We start from the raw sequence: 17,756 nt of genomic DNA on the forward strand, positions 1-17,756 counted from the left end.
CCATTGTTCTATTGTGTGTCTTGCTTGGGAGCAAACTATTATGTAATGTATGTGTTTGTGTATTGGCTTGGTGGGGGGTGTCTGCTGATGTATCTCTGGTTGCTAGATGTGATTTGCCCTGCCCTGTGACATTATGCAGGGAGGGGGGATTTGTTCCCTTGAATGTATATATCTTGTATCTGTGTTAAAATAAAGGAGTCTATTTCATGATTTATTTCAAGGCTGGTCTCGTCTAGTCTTGTATGGTCAGCGGTGGTGTCCGTGGACGGTGTTCGGACGGGGAAGCGGTGTTATAACGGAAATACCCAAGCGCAGACTGGGTCCGGTTCCGTTACAGATCCCTTAACAATATCAAGTGCAGATTACATTTAGGAAAATGAAGCCAAGGTGGAGCATTGTATGCTGAACATCAGACAAGGTTCTCCTAAACATGGTAGGGTTAGATATGGCTGGATACAGATGAAAAGGTCTCGACGAGACTGTAGCACAGCACTACAAGGAGGAACTATTTCAGACATTTTGCACCTGTCAAGCAGAGTGTACTGGGGATATGTACAGAGGAGATCTCCATTGTTTGGAAAGCATCTTCTTTTTGGAAACAACCGAACTGGCACGCTCTGTTTATGTTAGAGACAGCTGAAGGCTTTATATGTCTGACCCGCAAACCCTCCCAGTCTGTCGCCAAGTGACAGCCACTACTAGAACGTGAGCCGATTAAAGATACCCCCCGACACTGCTTGTGCCAAAAATTACAACTTCATATCATCCCATTGTAGTTATAGAACAACAAGATTATTTGTTTCTGAAAATGTATATAGAGCAGGGGCGGACTGACCATTTGGAAATTGGGGCACTGCCCGAGGGCCCGGGGTCAGTAGGGGGTCCCATGAGATGCCCCTGGTACCTTTTTCATAGGCTTTTTTGAGTTTGGGGAAGGACACAGGGGCCCCATGATCCCCTATTGCCCAGGGGCCCCATGAGTTGTCAGTCCGCCCCTGATATAGAGAGAGCATATCTGAGAGTGTATATAGATAAAGCACACATAACATGTACATAGAGAGAATACACAGAGTATATAGAGGGAACACACCCAGAGTATATACAGAGAGAGCATATCTGAGAGTGTATATAGATAAAGCACACATAAGGTGTATATAGAGAGAATACACAGAGTATATAGAGGGAACACACCCAGAGTATATACAGAGAGAGCATATCTGAGAGTGTATATAGATAAAGCACACATAAGGTGTATATAGACAGAATACACAGAGTATATAGAGGGAACACACCCAGAGTATATACAGAGAGAGCATATCTGAGAGTATATATAGATAAAGCACACATAAGGTGTATATAGACAGAATGCACAGAATATATAGAGGGAACACACCCAGAGTATATACAGAGAAAGTATACTGAGAAAGTATATAGCGAGAACACATATACAGTCATAACCAAAAATGTTGGCACCCCTGCATTTCTGTCAGGTAACGCACCACTTCGCCCAGAACATTGTTCCAATTACAAATGTTTCATCATTCTCGTGTTTATTTCTTTTGTTGTATTGGTATGACACAAAAACGTGGAGAAAAAAAAAGCCAAATCTGACCCATTCCACGCAAAACCCCAAAAATGAACTGGACAAAATTATCAGCACCTTCTCAAAATTGTAAGAAATAATTGCATTCCAAGTCTGTGACGCTCCTGTAATTTGTAATTAAACTCCTCTGTATCAATTTCCAGGAGCTCACAATATAGAAATCACACCGACAACCAGTTAAAATGGTGAAAAACGGCCTCCACCTTTCTGTTGTGTGTCTCTGTGTGCCACCTGGAGCATGGAGAAGAGGAAAAGCAGCAAAGAATTGTCTGAGGATTTGACAACAAAAATTATGGAAAAGCATGGACAATCTCAAGGTGACAAGTCTAACTCCAGAGATCTTAATCTTCCTGTATCCACTGTGCACAACATTGTCAAGAAGTGTACAGCCCATGGCACTGTAGCTAATTTCCCTGGATGTGGATGAAAGAGAAAAATTGATCAAAGATTGCAATGAAGGATTGTTGGAATGGTGGATAAAAAACCTCAAGAAAAACTTCCAGACAAATTCAAGCTGACCTTCAGGCACAGGGTACACCTGCGTCCGCTTGCACTATACGTCGCCATCTGAATGAAAAGGGACGCTATGGTAAGAGACACAGGAGGACCCCACTGATGACACAGAAATATGGTGGGAGACCTAGGAGGACCCCACTCCTCAGGGGCGGACTGACCATTTGGAAACTCGGGCACTGCCCGAGGGCCCGGAGTCAGTAGGGGGCCCCATGAGATGCCCCTGGTACCTTTTTCATAGGCTTTTTTGAGTTTGGGCAAGGACACAGGGGCCCCATGATCCCCTATTGCCCGGGGGCCCCATGAGTTGTCAGTCCGTCCCTGCCACTGCTGACACAGAAACATATTGGAAGCCAGATTGGAGTTTTGCCAAAACTTACTTGAGGAAGCCAAAATCCTTTTGGGAGAATGTTCTGTGGACAGACAAAACAAAATGGCAGCTTTTTGGTAAAGCCCATCATTCTACTGTTTTCAGAAAAAGCAATGAGGCCTTTAAAGAAAAGAATCCATTCCCTACAGTCACACATGGCAGGGGGGAGGGTCACTGATGTTTTGGGGTTGCTTTGCTGCTTCAGGCACTGGAGGCTTTGACGGTGTGCATGACATTATGGAATCTGAAGACCATCAAAGAATTGTGGGGTGCAATGTAGGGCCCGGTGTCAGAAAGTCGGGTCTCAGCCAGAGGTCATGGATCCTACAGGAGGACAATGACCCAAAGCATATGTCAAAAAGCCCCCAGAAATGGCTTCAGGCAAAGCGCTGGAGAGGACTGAACTGGCCAGCAAAGAATAGAGAAGAGCATACTTAAAGGTATATTTACAGTATACTCAGATTATGGATTTGCATGGATTGTGTCAGATTTGGCTTTTTGTTTCTCCATGTTTTTGTGTCATACCTATAGAGGAAGTATATAGGTTGGCTCTGAGGAAGAGGTTGTGTCCTCGAAACGCGTTAACCAGTTGGTCATCCAGGGTTCCATCGTATGGACTCAGATGTTGTTTGGCTTCAGTTTGACATGCCTGTGTTAATATGTCCATTGTGAGTATGATACCTATTTTGTTTCTTCAATAAATTATTTTAAATGATAATGCACTAGGTCGGTGCGCCCTTTTTCTGTTTCTCCATTTGTATATAGAGGAAGTATACCTAGTAGCATTTACAGATAGCTCATACCTAGGGTGTATATAAATACAGCACATCTACAGAGCATATAGGGAAACAGCATACTAAAAGTTCATATACAAAGAATACACCTAGTTCACATATGAAGAAACTACACCTAGAATATATACAGTATAAATGAAGAATACCTCTAAGTGTTTATAAACAGCGCCCACCTAGGGGGTATAAAGAGAGAGCATACCGAGAAATGTTTAGAGATACAGCATGTATACAGTGCATATAGGGAAGAAGTATACAGAGAATACACCTAAAATATATATAGAGAGCATACAAATAGGTATAATTGATCATGTGCATCACATCCCTATTCCATAAAGCAAAAGTAAAAAAAAAAAAGTATGCGGTATTTTAACCTCCCTGGCGGTATTCCCGAGTGTAGCTTGGGGTAAAGTTTCAGCACCACAAGCGGTAACCCCGAGCTACACTCGGGAATACACTTCAGCGTTGCTCCGCGATCCCTCCAGCACTTACCTTGTCCTGCGCTCCCGCGATGTCCCCCCTGCAGTGTCCCCAGCAATGTAATCCGGCCGATGCCGGCATCTGTCTTCCGGGTTCCGTTCCCTGCGACGTCGGGATGTACGGGGAACGGAACGGCGGCAAATTTGAAAATGACAAAAATTGACATTCACTAAAATCACATAGTATAACATTCCTGTATCAAACCATTTCACATACATTTTGTCCCGAGTGCTTTGTCCGGCGCCCTGCCTGCATTTTTACTGTTCTTTCTGCCTGGAAACTGAGAAACGTCCATGGCGTCCAAAAAGCGTCCCTTTAGGTCAAAAGCGGTTTTAGACCGGCTAGAGAACAGCGATAGTAAATCAGAACCACTTGCAGAATTGAGTGATAATGATTCGTGGGGGAAATTCCTCATCAGACACTGAAAACGATTTTGCGACTTTGCTCAGCGATGTGAGAACTTGGCGCTCTATTTCACATTTCAGTGTTTTTGGTTTGATTATATTATTGAATTACATTTATTATTATTATATTACAATTTTTTATGATTATTAAATTATAATTTATGATTTCGTGTTTCAAATTTTATCCTACCCGGGATGTTTACTAGACTCTTGTTCGGACAGATTTCAGTGAGTTATTCCTAAAAATTACAGCCTACAATATAAAACAACAAATTTCCATGCAAAAAAATGTACCGCTTTGAGCACAGAAATACATAATCAGACAGCTAGGGAGGTAAAATGGGCGAAAATTCCCCCAGGACACACACACACATAAATATAAAAATCAAGTTTTATTACAGGATATGGTAAAAACACAGACATATTTCTCTAATAGTAAAAACATAAAAGGTATCAATGCCCTTAAATGCTATTCACCCCAAACCACCTTCCTGGAAAAATATGCAAGATAATGGAACAGTTAGGAACTTGGTGAGCTGATTGATGTGATATCATTTGGAAGGTGGTAAATGCCAACGCGTTTCACCGGGTAGGCTTCTTCAGGTTCAAACGTAGGGAAAGAAAAACCACTGCAAATATACAAAAACCCACGAAAGTGCTCACAAAATCATATTGTTGTGTATAAACATTTCAGCAAAAATCATTTTCCAGGCATACAAAAGCCTCGGTGAACGTAATTTTCGATTTACTAAAATAATTGCATTTCCATGTTGTGTGTACTGTGGGAGACCAGATATAGTGAATGCAGGGTCCGGGGAGAGCGGATATAGTGAATGCAGGGTCCTGGTAGAATGCAGGGTATGGGGAGACCAGATATAGTCAATGCAGGGTCCAGGGGACCAGATATAGTGAATGCAGGGTCCGGGGAGAGCGGATATAGTGAATGCAGGGTCCGGGGAGAGCTGATATAGTGAATGCAGGGTCAGGGGAGACCAGATATAGTGAATGCAGGGTCCAGGGAGACCAGATATAGTGAATGCAGGGTCCAGGGAGAGCTGATATAGTGAATGCAGGGTCCAGGGAGACCAGATATAGTGAATGCAGGGTCCGGGGAGAGCAGATACAGTGAATGCAGGGTCCGGGAGACTAGATATAGTGAATGCAGAGTCTGGGGAGAGCAGATATAGTGAATGCAGGGTCTGGGGAGAGCAGATATAGTGAATGCAGGGTCCGGGGAGAGCGGATATAGGGAATGCAGGGTCCGGGGAGAGCAGATATAGTGAATGCGGGGTCCGGGGAGAGCGGATATAGTGAATGCAGGGTCCGGGGAGAGCAGATATAGTGAATGCGGGGTCCGGGGAGAGCGGATATAGTGAATGCAGGGTCCAGGGAGAGCAGATATAGTGAATGCGGGGTCCGGGGAGAGCGGATATAGGGAATGCAGGGTCCGGGGAGAGCGGATATAGTGAATGCGGGGTCCGGGGAGACCGGATATAGTGAATGCAGGGTCCGGGGAGAGCGGATATAGTGAATGCAGGGTCCTGTGTTTAGTAACACTTTAAGATGCTCTTAGCAGCTGCTGTCAGCAAGGGGTTAATGAATACATAGCTGTTATAATATGTGGCTTTAAATCTGCCCCGAGTTCACCTTTGGAAAATCATGTTGCTATTAAATGACAGCAGACTTTCTATTTAAATGTTTACCCAGTAGAGAAGGGGCAATATGTAGTGACAGCTTAGGTTCGGTGGTTAGGATGGGATTATCGTTCGGCATACTTCAGTGAATCGGCACAGCCAAGTGTCCTTACTGGAACTGCAGTTTCATAAATAAGGATTATCGCTGACATATTAGGCCATAGACTCCATACAGCCAATCTATATAATCTGCTGCAGCGTTAGCCGTGAACCCCTCCTGGCTCCGGTACAACGATCAGAATGTGCTCCCAGCCCGGGACAGAACATACAGATCCCGGCACGGATTACACAGGAACAATATTAGAACATTAAGGAACGGTCCTGCCTGCTGTATGAAGAATGGGGAGTCACTGTCACAGCTTGTGCATAGTGCCTGCAAGGAGCACAGTCAGTGCTAGAACACTGTAATATATAACAGCCCATTGCTGGAATGTCATGAAAAATATAAAAAATTATTAGAGCTTTAAAAATAAGTCTCACTTCAGTTTTTATCAAAGTGATTTGTACCCCAGAGGTCAGAGTACATGTAGTAATTTGTTTCATCTTCCTAGATGCTCTATGGCTATCTGTGAGGTCGGATAGGCTGCCCCCTCCTCCTTCCAAAGTTGTCCGACAACGCAGCTAGCAAGGAGATGACTACTTTGGCAGATGGCACTTTTCTCCATCTCCAATCACTCTCTTGAAACATTTTAGCTAACAAGCCCCCCCCTACCCCACCCCAATTTCCTCATAAGACAACCCACATGGAAGAAAAATATATTTTAAATATATTTTAAAAATACTTTTCCAAAACATATTGACATATATATGTGATATACTCAGGGGTGGACTGACCATTTGGAAACTCGGACACTGCCTGAGGGCCCGGGGTCAGTAGGGGGCCCCATGAGATGCCCCTGGTACCTTTTTCATAGGCTTTTTTGAGTTTGGGCAAGGACACAGGGGCCCCATGATCCCCTATTGCCCGGGGGCCCCATGAGTTGTCAGTCCACCCCTGGATATACTACAATCATGGCTGTATTATATATATATATATATATACACATATATACATATATCTATCTATCTATCTATATATATATACACACACACTGTATGTTGAAATGCCTTTTTATTACAAAATATATGAAAAATATTTTTTAAAATACATTTTCAAATATACTGTCTGTCTTTAAAAATACATTTAATCTACATTTTTGGAATGCATTTACGGATATATGTAAACAATACATGTTAACCACTTCCCGACCGGCCGTTGTATATAAACGGCCGGACGGTGGCACTGCAGGGTCGGGTCTCCCCGCATATAAACGGCCTCCCCGCACCCTGCTTGTGCGCGCTCCCTGGGAGCGCGCAGCACCGTGATCCGGTGCCCGCTGTGTCCTCCGGACACAGTGAAACACTGATCGTCGGACGGGACCTCTGTACGAGGTCCTGATCATGTGATCACTGATTGGCCAATCAGTGATCACATGCAAAGTAGTAAGCAAGATGTCACTTCTGACATCATTGCTTACTATGTGTGAAATCTGTGAATGATCACAGAGGTCACATGGTACAAGGCTATTCACAAAAGCCTTGTACCATGTGACAAGCTGTGACCAATCACAGCTCACTCAGTTCTTCTCAATGAGTGCAAGAATGCAGCCAGAGAGAAAGAGAAATGATTGCTTTTACATCCTATATGGGTGTAAAAGCAATCAGTGTAAAAAAAAAAAAATAAAAATCTTCATCACCCCTCACAAGTAGTACAGTGTCACCATGGTGACACTGTACTGCTAGGGTGACAGTATGTAAAAAAAAAATAAAAAAATAAAAAATAATAATATAAAAAAATAAAATAAAAATGTAAAAAAAAATGTTTAAAAATTATAATTTTTGCTTATAAACTAATTTGGATTTTTTTTTTTTTTACTAAAAAGATAACGGAATAAATTTTGGCTAAGATTTATGATGAAATATTATTTATTTGCAAAATTTTATAAAAAAAACACTTTTTTTCAAAATTTTTGGACATTTCATTTACATAGCAAAAAAAATACAAATCCCAGTGGTGAATAAATACCACCAAAATAAAGCTTTATCTATCTCAAAAAAATGGTAAAAAATTAATTTGGGTACAGTGTTGCATGACCACGCAATTGTCATTCAAAGTGTGATAGCGCTAAAAGCTGAAAATTGCCCTGGTCAGGAAGGGGGTAAAAGTGTCCGGTCTGGAAGGGGGTGAAAGTGTCCGGACTGGAAGTGGTTAAAATGTCTTTTTTATAAAAAATCTGAAGAATATATTTAAAAAATATATATTTTTAAAAATATTTTTCATATATTTTGTAATATATAAAAAACGCATTTCAACAAGCAGTATTTTATATATAAATTCAGCTAGTAGCTGAATTGGCCCCTGTCTAAATTGTCCCTAGTATGTGTATGTATGAATGTGAGTTAGGGACCTTAGATTGTACACCCCTTGAGGGTTAGGGACCTTAGATTGTACACCCCTTGAGGGTCAGGGACTGATGTGAATGTACAATATATATGGAAAGCGCTGCATAAATTGATGGCACTATATAAGTACCTGAAATTAAAAAAAAAATAAAGTGAGTATGCACTTGGAGAGGGAGAGGAGTGCCACTGGTCAAAGCAGCTGTTTCTTTGCTAGCTGCGTTGTCAGGCAGCCATGGAGGGAGGAGGGGTGCTCTCTCTGACCTCACATCTCACTTGCCTGTTTGGAGATGGAGAAAAGTGCCATCTGTCAAAGCAACTGTCTTCTTGTTAGATGTGTTGTCGGACAGCTGTGGAGGGAAGAGGGGTGCACTATCTGACCTCAGCAGCTAGCAAAGCTGGACAGATGCCTCCATGGCCATCCAACAACCCAACTAGCAAGGAGATGGCTGCTTTGACAGGTGGCACTTGCTTGGAACATTTCCACTGACAAGCATTTTAGCAAAGACAAGCTTTAATAGACATCACTCTTCTCCGTCTCCAAGCGGGCATGTGCTTGGAGAGGGAGAAGAGTGCCACCGGTCAAAGCAGCTATTTCTTTTCTAGCTGCGTTGTCGGACAGCCGTGGAGGGAGGAGGGGTGCTCTCTCTGACCTCACATCTCACTTGCCTGTTTGGAGATGGAGAAAAGTGCCATCTGTCAAAGCAACTGTCTTCTTGCTAGCTGTGTTGTCGGACAGCCGTGGAGGGAGGAGGGGTGCCCTGTCTGACCTCAGCAGCTAGCAAAGTTGGACAGATGTCTCCATGGCCATCCAACAACATGACTAGCAAGGAGATGGTTGCTAGATGGAGCATTTGCTCACTTGCTAGGAACATTTCCACTGGAAAGCTTTAATAGACAGTACTTTTATTTTTCTCTATCTCCTAGTGAGTATGCGCTTGGAGAGGGAGAGGAGTGCCACCTATCAAAGCAGCTTTTTTTTTTCTAGCTGCGTTGTCGGACAGCCATGGAAGGAGGAGGGGTGCCCTGTCTGACCTCACATCTCACGTGCCTGTTTGGAGATGGAAAAAATGCCATCCGTCGAAGCAACGGTCTTCTTGCTAGCTGCGTTGTCGGACAGTCGTGGAGGGAAGAGGGGAAGGAGTGCCCTATCTAACCATAGCAGCCAGCAAAGTGACCACTGCTTTGACAGATGTCATGGTCTCCAAGCACTTGCTTGCTGGAGATGGAGAAAAGTTCTGTCTGTCAAAGCTTGTCTCACGGGGAGTGCAGGGGAAGGGGGGCTTGTAAGCTAAAATTGTTCCAGGCAAGCTTGCAAGTGCTTTGAGAAGAAGTGCTGTCTGTCAAGGCAGCCATTTTTTTGATAACTATGATGTAAAACAAGTGTCTCCATGGCCATCCAACAACGCAGCTAGCAAGGAGATGGCTGTTTTGACAGACCACACTTTTTGTCCATTTACAAGTACTTGCCTGGAACATTTCATCTGACAAGCATTTTACAAGCTTTAATAGACAGCACTTTGCTGTCTGTCAATGCAAGTGTCTCTTTGCTAGCTGCGTTGTCAGATGGCCAGGGAGGGAGAAGGCTTGCCCTGTATGACCTTACAGTTGGGAAAGCGGGGGCTGCTTTGACAGATGGCACTTTTCTCAGTCTTCAAGAACTTGCCTGCTTGGAGATGGAGAACATTTTGCCAGCTTTCAAAGCAGATTTCTCCTTGTTAGCTGTGTTGTCGGGCAGCCATGAAGGGTGGGGTTGCACCCTTTTCCCACCTCACAGCTAGGAAAATGATGGCTGCTTTAATCGAGGGCACTTTTCTCTGTTCTAATTGCAACAATTTTCTGGGCGAAGTGGTGCATTTAATAGTGAAAACACAGGTTGTGCTCATATTATAAAAATATTAAATATGTAAATGTATCAACAACATATGATCAGTGTCCATAATAAATGGTGAATAATATAAAGTCCAAACAGCAATATAAATTTGTGTCACGATAATATGAAAAAAAACTTCCAGTGTCCAACAAAATTCACCGTGCACAAAATCCACCACCAGGTAAATTAAATGAATTTACCAGAACAATATGCTGATCAAATTATAAATCAGCATAAGTGCTTTCTGCTCTGGGAGCAATACTCTGCAGGAGAATGAACAGCACTGTAGACTCTATCCTTAGGATCAGGGAGCAATACTCTGCAGGGAATACTCGGCAATATGGATAAAACTCTTTAGTAGTCACCGCCTCCTCAGATGTTCAGAACAGTACTCGGGGTATAAGAGAATAGAAACTCATGGTGCAGGACCATTAAAACCTTCTTTTATTTAAAAAATCATTGCACTTACAATTATCGGTGTCCCAGCCGACACCAGCAAACAAAGCGTTCTCAATGCTCAATGAACGAACCCAGCCTCGTCCAGCTTACACAGACGCTGACAGCTCGGGAATGTCGTGACATCACATCCACAGGCTCCGCCCTACGCGTTTCGTCATTCGACATCCTCTTGGAGCGGAAGTTTCGCTCCGTGAGGACATCGAATGACGTCAGCGTCTGTGTCTGCCAATCCCTCCACTGGCCTCCACTCAGTGTCCTCCATCCCTCTCTGCCAATCCCTCTACTGGCCTCCACTCAGTGTCCTCCACCCCTCTCTGCCAATCCCTCCACTGGCCTCCACTCAGTGTCCTCCATCCCTCTCTGCCATTCCCTCTACTGGCCTCCACTCAGTGTCCTCCACCCCACTCTGCCAATCCCTCCACTGGCCTCCACTCAGTGTCCTCCATCCCTCTCTGCCAATCCCTCCACTGGCCTCCACTCAGTGTCCTCCACGCCTCTCTGCCAATCCCTCCACTGACCTCCACTCAGTGTCCTCCATCCCTCTCTGCCATTCCCTCCACTGTCCTCCACTCAGTGTCCTCCACCCCTCTCTGCCAATCCCTCCACTGGCCTCCACTCAGTGTCCTCCATCCCTCTCTGCCAACCCCTCCACTGGCCTCCACTCAGTGTCCTCCACCCCTCTCTGCCAATCCCTCCACTGACCTCCACTCAGTGTCCTCCATCCCTCTCTGCCAATCCCTCCACTGGCCTCCACTCAGTGTCCTCCACCCCTCTCTGCCAATCCCTCCACTGGCCTCCACTCAGTGTCCTCCACACCTCTCTGCCAATCCCTCCACTGGCCTCCACTCAGTGTCCTCCACCCCTCTTTGCCAATCCCTCCACTGGCCTCCACTCAGTGTCATCCACCTCTCTCTGCCAATCCCTCCACTGACCTCCACTCAGTGTCCTCCATCCCTCTCTGCCAATCCCTCCACTGGCTTCCCATTGCCCAACGACTAAAATTCAAAACATTAACAATAACATATAAAGCCAGTTATAATTCTGCCCCAAATTACACGACCAATCTTGTCTCCAAATATCACCCAAACCGTCCTCCCACAACCTCCTGCTCTCTAGCTCCCTTGTCTCCTCCTCCTCCCATGCTCATCTCCAGGACTTCTCCAGAGCCTCCCCCATCCTCTGGAACTCTCTAACCCCAATCTATCAGACTATCGCCTATTCTGCCCACTTTTAGGCAATCTCTGAAAACCTATCTCTTCAGGTAAGCCTATCCTGCCGTCAGCTATTAATGGAATCTTCTATTCCTTCTGCCAGTCCATCCCCCATAGTTATTACCCTTAGAACCACCAGCCCCTCCCTCTTAGATTGTAAGCTCCCAGAATCAGGGCCCTCCTAACCCTCTTGTATTGAACTGTATTGTTGCTGTATTGTCTCTCATTATATTGTAAAGCGCTGAGCAAACTGTTGGCGTTATATAAATCCTGTATAATAATAATAATAATAAAAAATCTGAACTCTGGGTTTAAAATTAACCTTTGCTTTTACTTCGTCCCCAAGTATAACCTATCCCTGACCACAAATATTAATCTGAATTGGAACTCTGTCTATCTAGGCATCCCCTGTACATTCATTCATCATCAAACTACTGGTCAACCAGTCTACCCATCTATGTATATCTCTCTTATTAACGTCTATCTTACAAAAAATGCAGTTCTGGTTGCCTCCTGCTGAGGGCGCTGTTACTAAGTGAATGATTTTCCTGCACACAATGCTGTCACACTCCACGTTTCAGACCAACACGCTGCACTTTATGCATTTTGGAAAGAAAAACACGGCCTGAGCAAGGAAACGGTCCCGACTCCCTCGTAATAAAGTTATTAATTTCTAACTTGTGTAATATCTGCCCCAGATGAAGCATAAAATCACCTGAGCCGCTCGCTGATTCAGCCTACCCGCGAGATGCAGGACCGTGCGCCTGTTTTTTCCTTCATCGGTGGAAATAGAAAAAATAAAAAGCTAAATCATTAAACTGACCCTAGACACCGATATCCAATTATGTTCTGCAACCTGTGACTTACCAACGACCTACCTCCACATTCCTCATCTCCTGTTCAGGCCGGCTTTTATGTTCTGTGCATTTCCCATTAAAAATCAAATTATATCCAATGCCAAAACATCCTTTTAAATTTTTTTTTTGGTTGAGAAAGAAATGGAGAGGAATCTTGTTGGGTTTTTATTTCCTGTCCTGTAGACACATCAAGAATTGAAAGGAAATGGTCTTTCTATATCCATCCAACGGTCTGCCAAATCTGTCTGTGTATCACCATCCATCCATTGGTCTGCCTGTTATATCTAACTACATCCATCTATCTATCCATTCATTGGCCTCTCTGATCTCTCTCTCTCTCACTAATTCAGATAGACAGATATATGGATAGGATGGATGAATGGACAGACAGATGGATAAAGGATAGATAGATAGATAGATAGATAGACAGATAGATAGACGGATAGACAGACAGACGGACGGACAGATAGATAGATAGATAGATAGATAGATAGATAGATAGATAGATAGACAGATAGATAGACAGATAGATAGATAGATAGACGGATAGACAGACAGACGGACGGACGGACAGATAGATAGATAGATAGATAGATAGAGATAGATAGATAGATAGATAGATAGATAGATAGATAGAGATGGAGAGATGGATGGATGGATAGATGGATGGATAGATAGATGGATGGATAGATAGATGGACAGACGGACGGACGGACGGACGGACGGATGGACGGACAGACAGACAGACAGATCAACCTTTCATTATCCTCATTGACTTTTTTTTTTTCTACAGAAAAAAAAAGAGACTTTAAATAAAGGTAGAATAAAAAATGTACAGCGACAGTACACAAGTAGTCAGATACACACACAAAAAAAAAAGGAAAAACAAAGACAAAAATACAAACACCACAAAATGAAGTAGGTTAAACCATCCTAAATACACCCTCCAAAAAATACCTTCTAAATAAAGAAAAAAGGAGATTTTTTTTCTCAGCAAATTTCTGCGTAAGCCGTTCAACAGGCGAAAGTGAGAGTTTCCGATTGGTGACATTTTGCAGAAGGAGGGGATAGAGGCGCATGACACAAGTATTGTGGCTCCATTAAAAAATGAACCGAAGAAGAGGCAGTTTTCTAAATCAGTCTGGAAATCAGGGGAGGCGAGTCGGAGTCGCATCAATGATGTCAGTTAGCCCAAATATCAGGCAGCAAGCTCCAAGGATGGTGATTGCTCAGGAAATCTCTATAGAGTAAAGGGGCACCCTGTAAGCCAATGGCCAGCATCCAATTAGTGACCCAAAACTGAAAGTGCAAGAGGGCAAGAGTGTTTGTGACTGAGGAGGGCAAAAAATAATATAAAAGGATGACTACTGTTAACAGCAAGGCTGAATGAAAAGGAGAAATGGAGAAGGGTATTTGTATCTGCAAATAATGTTATATGTCCCTGCTACTTGTTTACTTATTTATTTCAGGTACTTATATAGCGCAGTCAATTTACACAGCACTTTACATATATATTGTACATTCACATCAGTCCCTAACCCTCAAGGGGGGTACAACCTAAGGTCCCTAACTCACATTCATACATACACATACTAGGGACAATTTAGACAGGAGCCAATTAACCTAACAGCATGTCTTTGGAGTGTGGGAGGAAACCCATGCAGACACAGGGAGAACATTCAAACTCCAAGCAGGTGGTGCCGTAGTTGGGATTCGAACCAACGACCCTAGTACTGCCAGGCGGAAGTGCAAACCATTTAGCCACTGTGCTGCCCTGGAGATGCAACTCTGGTAGAATATACTGTATGTGACAGAAGAACATATAAAGGGTGTCACTTAGCTTGGTAGACCCATCTGCCTTCCAGCGAACTGCCTTTAAGGACATGGCGCCCTTAGGCTGGGGACTGGATCCAGGACGAACTCCACTCTGGTCCAGGCCTCAGACTATTTATGGGCTCCTCAGCCACCTACTGGTCACATCTCCTCAAGGATTGGCTGGGTCCCCATAAATATTCAGACTGCTGCCCTACCTCTCCCCCCACTGTGATTCCAGAATCCTCTAGAACAGGGCTTGAAAAAGCCACTCGCCCAATGTGAGGAGAAATTCTCTAGCGGCAAGCACAGATGATGGAGCGGCTGCGCTCCAAGCCTCATTGTGAAGCCGAGTTGCAGTTTCTGGCTTCTTCGGCACCACCGCTGAGGGCACAGGTGCAGGAGAGGTCCGCTCTCCTCCACTGAGAGGAGACACCCTCTCCACCGCCGCGGGGGACTCGAGGAGTAAGTACTGTATACATGTCATATCACTATAATGGAGTACAGGGGAGCTGGGATATACATTACTGTATACAGTTTTATATTTTGGACTCTTTATTCTAAAGAAAAATGTAATTTCATAAGCTTTAAGGGGGCGTGGTTGGGGGCAGGGCTGGGGGACGGGCCGGGGGTGGGGTTGGAGGCAGACCTGAGCAAGGTTGGGTGGGGCAGCTGGTGGAGAGTAAGGTTTGTGTCTGGGTAGTAGGTCTAGACTCAAAATGTTAAGCCTTGCTCTAGAATGCAGGAGGAAATAATCAGACAAGCAGCCTGTGAAACACCAAGCAGGCTAAAGCAATCAACAACTGCTCCACTGGCTACAGGGGAGCCAAACTAAATTTACCTAGCATACTATACCCTACCTAGATGGCTGCTACAAGAGCAGTGAAAGGCAATAGCAGAGGGAAAAGGCCGGTGATCAGGTTGAGCACAGACAAGTGAGTAAAATTCAGCCCAAATAACACACAGGAACAGGGATGAGATTCGGCGTGTTCAGATGCTCATCTAAACCCATACGGCCAAGCCCACCAGGAAGCTTCCCCTGTAATGGGTCAGTATTTTGTGGTAGCCATATTTCCCCCAGCTGCACCAATACATGGGGCTGTGTAGGTGTCCCTACGGGTTGAGGAACGCCTTCCTCGCTTGGCTTCGGATGAGCATCATCTCTTTACAGGAATAATCCAAAGCATGAAAAGCCAGGAAGACCTCAGAAACACAAAGGTCTCTACCCAGGGCCTGAGCAAACAGACAAACCAATTGATCAGGTGTAGGCTTGAGGCTCTGGATTTAAAGTCCACCAATGGAAGTCATATGTGTACATCAGAGACTTGAGCTGCAGTGCTCAGTAAGGATCAGCAGATGGAAAAGTTTGATCATTACAAAAGGGTAACAGCCTTCCTGTCACCATAAACATGAGACTGGTATCCAACACGAATGAAAACCTGCAGCTTCCTTGCATAATTGATGGCCAATGCCACAGTGGCTGCCCTCCCCTCGTTGGCATTCTGCTTTAAAATCTGCTTTATTAGATATGACTCCATGTTCTGATCTAAGTTGATGGTATTTTTTCCGCCTTTTTAAAATTGTTTTATTCTAATTTATTTAAAAACTTATATCAACCCCCAGTAAGCAATGAATACAGGCTGGTCAACCCAATGGTATGTACCATATTCTTGCACTTTGCGCTTGTTGTGAAGAACCCCATTCAATTGGCATTAAGGAGAAATTGTAACTCAATATACTAAAAAAGTTCAGCATTGAGGACTCTTCCTGACCTGTTAATTCCATTTGAACTTGTGACTTTGTGGCAGAACAAAATGAGCTTTAATGCCTATTGCAGAAATAATAATTGACAAAAAGTAACTATTGCATAACATCGATCTAACACCACCAATTATATAGAGATTACACCAGAACCATTGAGCAACGCTGCAACCAGAAGGTTATTATGTAAAATAAATAACTAACTACTCTTACCTTCCAAAAATGTTTTAACCCACCGATAGGAATAAAAAAAAAAAAAGGTCTCATAGACTTTCTGCTGGTTCCAGACAATGGAGTAACCTTTCCACACAATGCAGTTCTTTCCCACAGTAAGCTCTCTTTTCATCCAAATACACGACTCAAAAAAATTAAAGGAACACTTTGAAAACCCATCAGATCTCAATGGGGACAAATCTCCTGCTGGATCTCTATACTGACATGGACGGGGTAATGTGTTAGGAACGTAAAGATGCCCCATCGTTTGATGGAAATGAAAATGATCGACCTACAGAGGACTGAATTCAAAGACACCTCGAAAGCATAATGTTCTCCACGGCTTCTCCAGACCCTTTCACGTCTGTCACATGTGCTCAGGGGGAACCTGCTCTCATCTGTGAAAAGCACAGGGTGCCAGTGGTGGACCTGCCAATTCTGGTGTTCAATGGCAAATGCCAATCGAGTTCTATGGTGCCCGGCAGTGAGCACAGCACTAGAGGACGTCGGGCCCTCAGGCCACCCTCATGAAGTCTGTTTCTGATTGTTTGGTCAGAGACGTTCCCACCAGTGGCCTGCTGGAGGTCATTTTGTAGGGCTCTGTCAGGGCTCATCCTGTCCCTCCTTGCACAAAGGAGCAGATACCGGTCCTGCTGATGGGTTAAGGAACTTTTATGGCCCTCTCCAGCTCTCCTAGAGTAACTGCCTGTCTCCTGGAATCTCCTCCATGCTCTTGAGACTGTGCTGGGAGACACAGCAAACCTTCTGGCAATGGCATGTATTGATGTGCCATCCTGGAGGAGTTGGACTGCCTGTGCAACCTCTGTAGGGTCCAGGTATGGCCTCATGCTACCAGTAGTGACACTGACCCTAGCCAAATGCAAAACTAGTGAAAAACAGTCTGAAAAGATGAGTAGGAAAAAAATGTCAGTGGCCTCCACCTGTAAAACCATTCCTGTTTTGGGGGTTGTCTCACTGTTGCCCATCTAGTGCACCTGTTGTTAATTTCATTAACACCAAAGCAGCTGAAATTGATGAACAACCCCCTCTGCTACTTACCTGACCAGATCAATATCCCAGGAGATTCATTGACTTGATGCTAGACTCTGATTAAAGAGTGTTTGTTTAATTTTTTTGAGCAGTGTATAAAAATGCCCCCTCTGCTATGGGGAAAGGGGGTCGGGAGGGGGCTAAATTGAAATAATGAGTTCATCCAAAGGCGATCTTTAAATCTGAAAGTAAAAACACTAAATGTTTCCTTTTGGATAAAATGGGG

General features: G+C 44.1%; 1 protein-coding gene across 6 annotated transcripts in view; it reads right to left on the bottom strand.

Moving 5' to 3' along the window:
• The window catches only part of FGGY (FGGY carbohydrate kinase domain containing), a 401,559-nt gene that overhangs the window by 51,003 nt on the left and 332,800 nt on the right, over positions 1-17,756 (bottom strand). The window contains exon 15 of one of the 6 annotated variants that reach the window (XM_089659586.1): positions 4,539-4,790. The exons of the other annotated variants lie outside the window; for them this stretch is intronic. Within the exon in view, the coding sequence (XP_089515712.1) occupies positions 4,767-4,790 (24 nt within the window). The 3' untranslated portion in view covers positions 4,539-4,766. Of the gene's footprint in view, positions 1-4,538; positions 4,791-17,756 lie in introns of those variants that run through there. 6 annotated transcript variants of the gene reach the window in all.

This window comes from Staurois parvus, unplaced genomic scaffold (genome assembly GCF_062004578.1).
Source record: "Staurois parvus isolate SC_StPar_1 unplaced genomic scaffold, SC_StPar_1.0 ptg001167l, whole genome shotgun sequence".
In the NCBI taxonomy this organism is placed as follows: Eukaryota; Metazoa; Chordata; class Amphibia; order Anura; family Ranidae; genus Staurois; species Staurois parvus.